Below are 12778 nucleotides of genomic sequence, written 5' to 3'. Positions count from 1 at the left end.
AGTTTCCCATGTGCAACCCAGGGGCTAATTATCCTGTCTCTGAGCACAAGCGCAGTCTATGATGGTAAGGGGCTAAGAGGTGTGCCACAGGGAGATGTTGAGTTGCTGTGTGACATGTTTGGCCCAGTTTTCCCTCGCTTGGCAGATTGTGTTGTCATTTGCCTGATCCTGACGGTGTGTTTGCACCCACTGGCCACAAGCATAGAGACTCAGACCCCTGTTCCCACTCTTGCCAGTGCCCTGGCTTCACACCCACATGGCATGTACAACCAGACCCTAAAGCGTCTGGTTTATAAAGATCTAACCTCCCGCCTTTGCTGGAAGTGTCAGATCAGAAGCTTAGAGGCAGGGCGGAGGTGCCGGCAGAAGAGGATAAACACTCTTGATTTGATGTCAAATTATTGACCTTAGCAGGGTCACCCATGTGTGTCGCTCGCGCTACGCACGGGCTCACACCGCATCACCACCACGTCAGCAGAGTTGCCATGGTGAAGAAACACAAAGAAGTGGGGAGGTTGGGAGGGTGGGTGTGTCTGGGAACTGGAGGGGGTGTTGTGTAATTGGGCAGACCAGAGCTGTTAACCACCAGCCCTGCCGTGGGTTGTGGGAAGACGGCTGCGACTTGGCCCTGCATTTGCTCCCAAATCGAGCTGTGTGGCATGTCCCCCGACTGGCATTCTTGTCTCTTAAAAAACAACAAATTGTCTAGTAGCACCTTAAAAAGTAACAAAACATGTTGATGGCATCATGAGCGTTCGTGGGTGGCTAGGTGGCACTGCCATAATTACCGAATAGCAATACAAATGTACCATTCCTGTCAAAGGGTGTGTCTAGACTACAGGGATTTGTCGACGAAAGTGGACTTTTGTCGACAAAACTATACCTGCGTCTACACTGCTGCTGAGTTCTGTCGACATAACTCAGCAGTTTTATCGACGGCGGTAAACCTCATTCTACGAGGAATAATGCCTTTTGTCGCCAGAAGGCGTTATTGTATCTACACCGCCCTTTGCGTCTACACTGTCATGTCAACAAAGCGGCTTGCTTTGTTGACAGAACTGGATGTAGTCTAGATGCTCTTTGTCGACAGTAGATGCTCTTTCTCGACTCATTCACAGCCTGCCAAAGCACCGCCTGCCGCTGGTGCCCAGTTCCCCCCGCAGCCAGGCCGGTGGGGCGATGACTGGGGCGTCCTGCCAAGCAGCAAAGCTGGGGGAGCGGCTGAGCCCTAAGATTTGTAGGGAGATGGGGCCCGGCAGAGCCCCCAGGTGGTGGGGGTGGGGAGTATCCTTCCTGTCCTACTTGGGGCTCTGGCTATGCCCTCGTTCCCAGACTTAGCTCTCTCCCTGGCGGTGGGTGAGGGTGGCCCTGGCGTCCGGGAAGCAGCTCTGCACAGCCAATCCGAGCCCCTGCAGAAAGGACTCCATGAGGCCCTGGCCTGGAGCGTTGGCCCCTTCCCGCTAGGGGTCTCCCCAGGATGCATCAGACCCCTTGGGCACGCTAGCCTGTGAAAGGCTGGCTGAGAGGAGCGGAGCTCCCAGGTGCCCGTGCCTTGTGCCCAGGGAGTAAGCAGTCGCTGCATTCTGGGGGTACGCTGCTATCGCTGCCAATGCCCCGGCAGGGTCTTTGCCCGGCATGAGGCTCCCTGGGGCTGATGGACACGGCACCGGACACGAGTCGACCAGCTGTTTGTTTAGCCTGGATCCAGCTGAGTCCTGAGGCTGGCACACTTTGGGTGGGTGGCAGTGCCGGGGCTCCAATCACTGGGAGCAGCGTCCAGCCGTGGGCAGAGGGTGGGAATGGGAAATGTAGGAGTTTCTCTGGCTGCTTCCAGTCCTGGATTCATTTAGCCATTCTCTAAAGCACCCGAGGGCACTGCGCCCACCGGGGCACCCTGGCTCTTCCCGGGTCACTGCGCCCCCCGGGGCACCCTGGCTCTTCCCGGGGCACTGCGCCCACCGGGGCACCCTGGCTCTTCCCGGGGCACTGCGCCCACCGGGGCACCCTGGCTGTCCCTGGGGCACTGTGCCCACCGGGGCGCCCTGGCTGTCCCCGGGGCATTGTGCCCACTGGGGCACGCTGGCTGTCCCTGGAGCACTGTGCCCACTGGGGCACCCTGGCTGTTCCCGGGGCATGGTTCCCATTGGGGAACCGTGCCCACCAGGGTACCCCAGCTGAACCCTGCCCCTCTGACACCATAAGCAAGTGGGAGAGTAAAAGGGGGGCTGTTCAGGGTCTTTAGCTCCTGCTTTTCCTGCTGGCTGCAGATCTCTAGGGCCTGTGTGTGTTTGCTCCCCAGCGGTAGACGTGAAGCCAGTGCTGCCCGTAGCCATGCAGAACTGCAGCAGCAGCAGCAGCAGCCCGGTGGAGCTGCGGCCAGACGGGCGGGGGAGCGTGCCCAGCGTGGACCCAGCAGTGCGGGAGCAGCAGCTGCAGCAGGAGCTTTTGGTCCTGAAGCAGCAGCAACAGTTGCAGAAGCAGCTGCTTTTTGCTGAGTTCCAGAAGCAGCACGAGCACCTGACGCGGCAGCACGAAGTCCAGCTGCAGAAGCACCTCAAGGTGAGATGCTAACGGGCCACTGGTCAACCGGCCGCAGCAGGGCCGGGGCAGGGCTGTGACTGGAGCATCCCCCCCAGCCACCGCCCCTTGCACCGTGAGCAGGGGAGGGGCTACTCCAGGGTTAGTCGTTAAATAACTGGTTAATAGTTCAAACATTCATTAACATCCCGACGTGAAATGCAGCCACCTTCGGGGTGGTACCTTCCCCTGGCTCCCCATGGCAGTGCGAGGGGACGGGCAGGAGACAAGGGTGACCCCACTGTCCCCGGTGGAGCGAGGTCCCATCCAGACAGTCCACATGCTGCACGGAAGGCTGAGGGGCCAGGGCTGGCCTGTGCACCGCAGAAGCAGGGGGCCTGATTCTCGGCTTGTGCCGCTGCGCTGGTGCAGGGATCTGTCTGGATTCCAGACCGGAGGCGGACGACCCAAAGCCCCCCCCCCACACATCTGTTGTAGCATGAAGGCAGGGGTGCAGGTGGGACTGTCTGTGGGAATTTTCCCTTGCTGGCTCAGGGCTGCAGGGCGAGACTTCCGCATCTCCCAGCCTCCCCTGTTCTATCTCATTGGTTGTCCCTTTGAGCCGCCCCCTGTGCCGAGGGGCGGGGATGTGGGGGGATGTGGGGGGGGTTCCACGCTCCCTACCTCAGCTGGGCTTCTTTGCCTGCTCCTAGCAGGGCTGCTCTGAGCTGCCTCGCCCCCAGGAGCTGGCTGGCTCCTGGTTTAATGCCGGCTTAGCCTCTTGCTCGCTACTGACCCCAGGCAAGTGCCATGACTTCCTCTCCCACCTCAAATGCCCCCAGCCTGTGGGAGGGGCCCCGTGAGCTCAAGCAAGCCCCACTGCACCAGCCAAGGGAGGGGCTGCTGGGCGCCCACCCTGGCAGGCTGGTAAGGCCCAATCCAGCTCCCTGGGGTGCCAGCCATTCGCCACGGGAAGGAGCTGAGAGTTGCTCTCCAGCAGCTGGGGCTGTGCCCGGGCCTTGCAGACAGGGCGGGTTCTTTTGATGGCAAAAGGGGGTTTCCCCCCTGCTAACCTGGGTCCCTTCTTTATTGCTTGGGTTCACCCTCCCTGCCCTCTCCCTCCCTTGGTGGCGCCCCGCAGCCGGCGCGGGCCCCTCCCTGCTAACCCAGCTCCCTCTGCCTTGCAGCAGCAGCAGGAGATGCTGGCGGCAAAGCGGCAGCAGGAGCTGGAGCAGCAGCGCAAGCGGGAGCAGCAGCGGCAGGAGGAGCTGGAGAAGCAGCGGCTGGAGCAGCAGCTTCTCATCCTCCGGAATAAGGAGAAGAGCAAAGAAAGTGAGTGGGGGAGGGGCTGGGCCCAGGCGGGGCCGTGGGCGGCTGGCTGGGTTTTAATTCCCACCCTATGAGCAGCCAGGCTGGGGAGCTGCCGCCAGGGAGGCCCGAAGGGCCCAGCTGAGGGCACTGGATGGGCAGCCGGCTGGGAGCTTGGGGGGGGCTCGTTACTCCTATGGGCACGGGACGGAGCAGCGGGTCTGTCTGGATCCTGCAGACGCTGGAGCATTGCATGCTGGGGGAGCGTGGGCCTGGCGACACAGCCGCGGGCTTTGTGGGGTGCAGGTGCCCAGGGCAGGAGCTCGCTTGGCATCTGTGTGGAACCAAGACTGCGTGAGGCTGAAGCCTGAGACTCACATCAGGTCTGGTTTGAGTTTCAGGCCCCACCTGCATGCAAGTGAAAGACAAAGCCCTTCCCTGCCAGCCTGGGTGGCATTGGTGCTGCCCCGGTCAGCTGGCCTGGGAGGCTGTGCTAACCCCTCCCTCCCACTGGGGCTGGGTGCCCCCTCCCCCGGCCATGCTCAGGGCTGTTTGGGTGGCCCGGTCATTTCCCATGGACACGTCCCACCTGTCGGCAGGTGCAATCGCCAGCACAGAAGTGAAGCTGAAACTCCAGGAGTTCCTCCTCAGCAAGTCTAAAGAGCTGGCAGCAGGTGGCTTCAACCATTCCCTCCCGCAGCACCCCACATGCTGGTAGGTGGGCCGAGGCGGGGCGGGCCAGAGGGGCCCGTCCGGGACGACTGAGCTCCTGGGTTCTGTGCTGTGCTCTGGGAGGGAGCATGGGGGCGTGGCCAGAGTGGGGCATCAGGGCTCGGGGGTGTGGCGGGGTCTGATGGGCCATGCAGGTCCCGCTTCACTGTCCCTGTCTGCTGGGCCCCATGGCTCCCTTGTCCCCACGGCCTGGCTTGGAGCACTTTGCCGGAGCCCTGGGCTGGGTGACATGCCAATGGGGAGTGTCCGGTGGGGGTCTGGAGGCACCAGGCTTCCCCAGGGCATCTCTGCAGCAAACACGAATCCCCGCAAACCAAAACGGCCCTGTCCTGGGCGCGGAGGCGGCTGTGGCATGTCTCTGGCTTTCCAAAGGGCCTGGCACGCGCGGTGGCTAATTGCATCGCAGTGACCTACTCCACTTCCTGAGGCCAGGGGTGCTTAGGGATAAATCCACTTAGCTGGCTAAAAACAGATCCCCGATTGGCTGCCCCCTCCCCCGCACTTCCTTCCTTCCTTCTTTCCATTCACATTTTGGGCTTTCGCCAAGCGGTTTGGTCACTACCACCCGACCATCCCCTGCTCATCGGGGTCCCGCAGAGATTGTTAAATCCCCCACATCCCCTGATCTTCCTCGTGCACCCTGCCCTGGTGGAGGGACCCCTCAGTGCCCCCCTGTCGTGATGAGAACGTGCTTGGCTCTTGGAGTGTAGCCAGGGCTTTAACTGTCCCTATCCCACCACGCAGCCTTGGCTGTAACGAGCTCTGTCTGTCTAGACACCAGCACCCTGGCTCACCTAGTGGAGACACGTGTTAGTCCCCTTCTGGGGTACCAGCTAGTAGGGCAGGTCTCTCGAATGACTTTGCTTCTTGGTCTGTCTCTGCAGGGGAGCCCATCATACCTCATTGGACCAGAGTTCCCCTCCCCAGACAGGCAGCCCAGGAACACCGCCCTCCTATAAACTACCCCTCCTCGGCACGTACGACAGCAGAGACGACTTTCCGCTCCGGAAAACTGGTCAGTGCCGTTGCAGGGGAAGGGAAACTTATGAACCCCCTTTGGATGGGCTGGCTGGATTGGGGGCACAGGCGCAGCTTTGCCTCTGAGCCACTGGTTCAAATCCACCTCCAGGGCCGTAGCTGACCCCTGGCTGTGAGGTAGCCTGGGTGAGATGAGCTTGCTGGTTCTCGGTCCAGTTCCCGTTGGGCAGGTGTCACAAAAATGACCATTGTAATGCGCCTCCTTGCCAGGACTGGGAGCAGGGAGGTGAGGCTATAAACGAGCCCCCCAAAAAGTGTCTGGAGAGAGGTGGGGAGGCTCCGTGGCTGTAGCTAGCACCAGGAGGGCTGTAATTTGTAATCTAGGACCTAATACTCATGAGAGCCTAGTTCTCATTTAGGCACGAGAATTAGAAGCCAAAGTTTCATCAGAGCCCTTCACACAGGGCTCCTGCTGGGTGCTGAGCTCGTCTGGAAATCGGGTCCTGACTCGGGGACCTGAGCCCTGGCAGACTTGGCCCTGCGCTCTTTGCAAAGCCCCTAGGGTTGGACACTAAGGCCGTGTCCAGACTCAGGGGTTTCTTCGGGAAAAGTAGCCTTTTCCTGAAAAAACTTCCCCTGCGTCCAGACTCAAGCCGCGTTCTTTCGAAATTATTTCGAAAGAACGCGGCTTTTCTTTCGATGGCGGTAAACCTCGTTTCACGAGGAAGAACGCCTTCTTTGGAAAGTTCCTCTTTCGAAAGAAGGCGTTCTTCAATGTAAAGAGGCCGTCTTCGAAAGAGAGCATCCAGACTCGCTGGGTGCTCTCTTTCGGAAAAGCGGATTTCTCTTTCGAAAGATCCGCCTGCAGTCTAGACGCGATCTTTCGAAAGAAGCCTGCAGTCTAGACATAGCCTAAGTGCTTTGTGGACCAGACCTTAGCAAATTGTCCTTACTACAGCCCCAGGCTGGATTTGAACTGGCCGCCCGGAGGCAAAGCCGCTTGCATGGCCTAGGGGTGTCTGGAGGAAGATGCCCACTGCTGTGCATGGAGAGGGCCCCTGAGGGTTGGGGGGCAGAGTGGGCACCCAGGGATCTTGCTGGGGAAAGGGCAGGAGGAGGAGGGATATTTCAGGATCTGGCAGAAATGTAGGATGAGGGACAGAGCAAGCCGATGCCGTGCGCTGTGGCTGCAGAGATCAAAGCCAGCCCCAGCCTGGGGAGCTGGGCTAGTGAAGCAGCCCCTTTAGCTAAGCTCTGGTAGCCCTGGGGCCGGGCGCTAGGCACGAGCTGCCAGCCAGGGGCTGGAAGGCAGGCATAGAGCAGCGATTCAGGGCAGGAACCTCCATCGTGCTTTTCCATCTCCCATCCAGCCTCGGAACCCAACCTGAAAGTGCGCTCGCGGTTAAAGCAGAAAGTGGCTGAGCGCAGGAGCAGCCCCCTGCTGCGGAGGAAAGACGGAACCGTCATCAGCACGTTCAAAAAGAGAGCTATCGAGATCACAGGTGAGTGATGCCCACCTGGGCGGCGGGCGGCATGCAGGCGTCTGGCTGGCAGGCGGTTGTAGGCCCAGGGTCCCTTTGATTGTTCCACACGGTGCTTTAATTACGGTCAAAAGGAAGTGGTGCCTGGCAGTGACCCTGGTGTGGCCTAGCGGCAGGGAGGGGACAGCATGTGCAGTGGATAGAGCCCCTGACTGGGCACCCAGATCCCAGGTTCTAATCCCAGCCGTGCCACTAGCAGTGAGTCACGTCTCTGCTGTGCCTCGGTTTCCCCATGTGTGGCATGAGATGATGCTGCTGCCTCCCTTTGTGAAGCACTTGGGGATTGATGAGTGAAACAGGTTCAGTGTAGAAGTGCTAGTATTAATTATCACTGTAGCCACGTGTTCTCCCGCAGAACTGTTCTTGGGACATATGGCCAACAGCTCTTGTGATGAGCTAGTCCTGATCAGCCCAAGAGCTTGGGGGTGCTCACAGCTGGGGTTCCAGAAGGCTGGCCCCAGGAGAGGTGACAATGAGATGTCACTGTAAAGGGAGAGCTGGCCTGCAAGTAGAGCACACGCTGACCTTGAATTTCTGGGCAAGGCTCAGGCAGGACCATGAAGCATGTGGCACAGACCCTACACAGAGAGAAGTACATAGACTGTGTCCTTCCATGGCTTCCCCACAGACATTAGCTGGGCCAAGCACTGGAGCAAGGCCTTGCATCCGGTGAGCTCTCCGACTGTGCACAGCCACGCCCCGGATTTGAACACGCAGTCAGCAGGAATGCATGCACAAATCTCATGATCATGCATGCAAAGAGCCCTTCCTGCATGCTCCTTTTCTGGGGAAGCCGGGCCCTCCCTTGTCACTTTGCCTCCCTGAGCTTCGGGGGCCAGGAGGTTCCGTTACGATTGCTGGTCTAAACAGAGAACTCTCTGGGTGGTGTGTGCTGTTGTGGATGTTGGGTGCACAATTGGCCATGCCGTTGGCCGCGTGCCATTAGTCTCTGGGGCATGGATGCTCAGGCTACCCTTAAGAGAGACCTGCAGAGCAAACTTCCCTGGTGGAGACGTGGCTTCTGCGTGCTAGACAGTCCTTTTGCTGGAGTGGCTGAACCCAGTAGCGGAGCTCTTTGGAAGGCCGGTTTGTCCAGATGGCTGTGTCGAGGCTGAGGCTGGGGCCGGCAGGGCAGTGTCGGTTGTGCGTGCTAGTGGAGCCTTCTAACGTAGTGCTGGCCTGGAGCAGACATGGAAACCGATGTCATTGTACCAGTCGAGCTATTTTATGCCTGTACATAATCCCCAGCGTGGACTGTCTTGCTCCAGAGTGGTTTGTCTCCTTCCCCAGTGACACTGGTGAACTTCTGACGCTGGAATAAGATTATCGTCCCCCTCCCCCCCAGGGTTGTACCTGGACAGCTACACTAGGTTACAGCTTCACTGTGATCACTGCCACTCAGCATGGCAGCCACAGTCCTGTCGTGCAGATATCCACAGCAGGGGGGTTTCATCCACCTCCGTGGGGCGTGGTCCCAATGGATCTCTTCCAGCTGAACTCTGGCACTCAGGTGTGAATGTTTTCACTCCCCGAGTGATGGTGTTAGATCCATCTACATTTCAAGGGCAGCCCAGGCCTTAAGATTCAACCAGAGGACTGTGGGGTTTGGCAATCCCTTTGGCTATGCGGGTGCATCTCCTGGGTGCTGCTTGGGTTTGCATGTTAAATCGGGGCCCGATCAAATAGGCTTTGCCCACCTGCATGTGAGCCGGGCTGGTGACTCACCTGCCTGTCGTCTCCGCAGACCAGAGCATGGCAGTGAACTTCCATTTGGAGAGCAAAACACGGCCTGTTGAGTGGGGTGTCTTGATGGTATCAGGGCTCTGGGACCATGGCGTCCTGGTCTTGGCTTTGGTCTAGGGAGCCCTGGTCGCTTTTCCAAAGCGCTTCAAATGTAGGCTGGGTTGCCTGGGTGCAGAGACCCTTGTGGAAACCTGGCTCTGATTTCAGTGCCTGAAGGGGAGCATGTGGCGGCTGGTGACTTCAGAATCTGGCCCCGAGCTTTTGAAAATCTGTCCTCGCGTGGCTGGGGGAATCTGTCCGTCCAAGGCCGCCTGGCCCGCCTGAGGTTTAGAGGAGAGGGAGCTGCTAACCCGGCATCCCCCAGATTTGAACTTCATGCCCCCTCCCTGCTAAGAAATAGCCTAAATGTGGGGCCCCTGAGGACGTCCTGCATAGCCCGTTTCCCTGGGCTGGGGAGAGCGGGCGGGGTCTGTGATGGGGATTTCTAGTGCTAGTCTCTGCAGAAGGACCGGGGCTTGTGGGCTCGGCTGCCGCTTTCCTCTTGCATTTGCTCTCCTGCTTGGGTTTAATATTCTGCCCAGGCCCTGGAGCAGGGCTGGTTCCTAGGCAGGCATACGCAGCTGCACTGATTGACGCCTGTCAGTCTCCTCTGAAACCCGCCCCCAGGGACAGGCTCCCGGCTCTGTGAGGGACGAGCCAGTCTCCCCGACTTCTCCTGCTGTTATGTCGAATGAAGACATTAATCCAGAGGCCTGTGTGTGTGTGGCAGGGGCAGCAGTGGCTAATCCAAGAGCATCTGAAATGTTCCCAGGGGTGGGGGCGAGTCCAGCCGCTGCCTCCGAGCTGCAGTTACATAATGTCTGGCGTGTTCTTGAGCCACGCCGGGGCTGCTAGCAGTCCAGAGCAGCGGCAGGTACTTGGCTTCCTGAGACAGGGTGGTGTCAGTCCGCAGAGTGTCAATGGGCGGGATCCACAGCTCCCAAATCTTCATTGCTCCGTGGCCCAGGACCCAGCTGCTGTAAGTCAGCAGCCTGTTGAAGTCCATGGAGGGACACCGGTTGATGCCAGTGCGGATCCTGGCAGACAGGTGGTGCTTGGAAAGCTGTTCTGCCCTAGGGGTCCCAGCCGTGTGACCCTGGCAGGGGTGGCACAGAGGTTTTCGTACCTGGCTGCAGTGAGGGTTTGTGATGACCTGGAGCGCTCAGTCTGGGTGCCAATGGCATGGGTCAGCTGCAGCTGGAGAATGGGGAGATTCTGGGGTGCTCCGGAACCCTCCCCTGCCATGCGGGAAGATGGGATTTTTTTCCACTTGGTGCATCACATCTGGAGTCGTTCAAATCCAGCAGCCTCCCCCAACAAACATTTGCTGCCGACTCTGAGCACTGCCAGCTTACCCTGCTCCGCACGGGGGCAGGACCAGGGCTGTGCAGGGAGGGCATCTCACTGTGTGGATGACTAGCTGCCATTTCTGTGAAGGTTACTGTGGCAGGCCATTCCAGGCCCTGAGCCCTGCTCTGTGCCCATCTGCTGGGCTAGCCAATTGGAATGACATTTCACCTTCCACTAGGAGCATGCAGAATGCAGCATGTCACCCCTTGAGGACACATGACAGTTGGGGAAACTGAGGCACGGAGCTAGGCAGTAACACAAACCTGAGCTGGGACTAGAACTCCTACCAAGTCTCCTGGCATACCTGCCCTCCTTCCCATGTGGAAGCAGGGCGCTGGCACTGTGGGAGCCTTCCCCAAAGCAGTATCACTTCCTCCCAGACCCTCGGCTGGTCAGTCGGGCAGACATCTGGGCCAGCTTTGCCTGCCCTCAGCCCGGTCCAAGTCCATGTGGGATGCACAGTGCAGGACGAGCCTGCCTTGGGGAAGGCCACAAAGATTGCAGTGTTTAGCCCCCGGGCACAGCATCTGGACTAGCCTCGCAGTCTGCAGCACTGTGGGGAAGGCGCATCTGTGCTGGGTGCAATTTTCCCTTTTCTTGCAGTCTCCTCCGTGTGTAACAGTGCCCCCGGGTCCGGCCCCAGCTCCCCCAACAGCTCCAGCTGCACCATCGCTGAGAACGGCTTCACCGGCTCCACCCCCAACATCCACACTGAGGTAAGGTTTGCAAACGGAGCCCCAGGGGCGCAGAGCCTCCCTCCTCCAGTCCTCGCTGGCTTTCTCCAGCACAAGCCCTGGCCAAAGAGCTGACCACTCGTCTTCGTGGCACTGCCATAGACTGCCCTGAGACGTGCTTTATGCTTTGCTTGTTACCCCGTCTTGTACCTTGGGCTGGAGTGCCCAGAGGGAAGGGTTAACACCGTATGTGGGGCTTGCCAGGGTGTCACATGGCTGGCATATTATACAAGCAAAGCGCATGCCTTGTGGGGTGTGGAGCGATGGGCTTTCAAGTGTCAGCTGTGCTGATTCTCTGCGCGCCGCAGTCGGGACTCCCAGAGGGCTGGGGAAAGCAGCCTGAGGGCAATAGGGATGTTGAGGTTCTTTTTCCCTGGGCTGGGAGAGTGAGGGGGGCTTTTTCTTTCTCTGCAGTTGGGATGCTGCCATTTAAAACAACCACAACATATGTTGCCGAAAACCCAAACAGAACAGCCAGTCTCCAAACCACCTCCCAAGCCCCTTCCTCAGAGACCCGAGTGACCTGAGCTCAGTAACGTTGGGAGGCTGTTTGTCTCCTTCCCTGCGCTTGCTGCCCTTTGTTGGCTTCGTCTCTTTCCTTCTGCTGCAAGCTGGTCTGTTGCCCGCCCTGTTCCCTGGGGTTTGCTGTGGGTAGGTCCCCGGTGCAGTCGCCACAGGGAGTCGCAGCATGCACAGACCGGACTGCGACACTATGGCAGTGCATGCTGCCCCGCGAGGGTGCTGGCCGGCTCCCGCTGCTGGTCCAGATCCTGGGCCCGCTCGATGGAAAGGAGTCTGTGCAAACAGCAGGGGAGGAATCCCAGTGCGGAGCCGGGGTGAATTAGAGGAAGGACACACTTGATTGAATTCATTCCGCCCCAGTCGACTCAAATCAGCTAAAATAAACAAAAGGATTGTGTCTGAATGACTGTAGTTGGATCAAGGCAAGGGATAGCAATGAACAGTTCCCCGGGAAGAGGTTTCTGTCACAGGCTGGGGTTTTGTGTGCCCTGCTTCTGGAGGGGCTGGTACAGCCGGATAGATGGTCCTGCGTGTGGGATGTGACTGGGACAGTATCAGCTTTCAATGGTCAAAGGGCCATCCTGGGGCAGAGGAGCTGAGTCTCCCGTGTGTGCTGGGGGATGAATGTTCCACTCATGGGGGGGGAGGCGGTGCTTGCTCTGGTTTGGGGACATGGAGTTTCTCGTTAGCACCCGTCACCCTGTAGTTGGCCTCAAAGCGCAGCCAGTGTTGTGTCCAGGGGCCCTTTGCCTGTGTCCTGGTGGTGCACGGTGCCGGAATTCAGGGGGTTGCAGGTTCTACACTCCCACCTGGCATGAGCTCCCTACTGGAGCCCGTCGGCCTGCCAGCCAGGTCCTGCCAGCTGTCGTGGTGGGGTTTCCTGCCTGGTCCGAGTGCCTGCAGGATCCTCAGCAAGCATCCAAGTCCGAACCCAAACGCGGGGTTTGCCCAGGCCTCTGCTGGGGCCTCTGGGCGGAGCTGGTTGTGAGATGGTCTCTGTCCCTGCATGGGAGCGGCTAGACGCCCACTCAGGAGCTGTTAACTCGGCCAAGCCGCATACGGACCTGAGGCCACAATGGGCATAAGGGGCAGCACAGAACAAAGGCCCAGAGGGATGGGGCAGGATGGCTGCGTGCCTGCTCATGGGGCCCATCCGGTGGTCAGCAGCGCCTCCTGCAGGGATGTCTTATCCCCAGTCAGCCTGGCCTGCTTCTCCCTGCTCCTGCAGCAGGGATGGGCTGCCGGGTGCTGGACGGGGCCTCCAAGCCTAGCGGGTGGGCCGAAGCTGGGAGTGTCAGCGCTGAGCTAGGCGGC

At 59.4% G+C, this 12778-nt stretch overlaps 1 protein-coding gene across 7 annotated transcripts in view; it reads left to right on the top strand.

Annotated features, from left to right (window-relative positions):
• HDAC5 (histone deacetylase 5) overlaps positions 1–12778 on the top strand; it is a 152610-nt gene that overhangs the window by 105857 nt on the left and 33975 nt on the right. For all 7 annotated transcript variants that reach the window (XM_075918431.1, XM_075918426.1, XM_075918425.1 and 4 more), the window contains 6 exons: positions 2300–2559; positions 3705–3849; positions 4425–4539; positions 5442–5572; positions 6906–7037; positions 10812–10924. In XM_075918431.1, coding sequence (XP_075774546.1) covers positions 2300–2559; positions 3705–3849; positions 4425–4539; positions 5442–5572; positions 6906–7037; positions 10812–10924 — 896 coding nt within the window. The remainder of the gene's footprint in view (positions 1–2299; positions 2560–3704; positions 3850–4424; positions 4540–5441; positions 5573–6905; positions 7038–10811; positions 10925–12778) is intronic.

This window comes from Pelodiscus sinensis, unplaced genomic scaffold (assembly GCF_049634645.1).
Source record: "Pelodiscus sinensis isolate JC-2024 unplaced genomic scaffold, ASM4963464v1 ctg70, whole genome shotgun sequence".
In the NCBI taxonomy this organism is placed as follows: domain Eukaryota; kingdom Metazoa; phylum Chordata; order Testudines; family Trionychidae; genus Pelodiscus; species Pelodiscus sinensis.
Note: the sequence above shows the minus strand (reverse complement) of the source record. Positions and strands in the feature narration are given on the sequence as shown.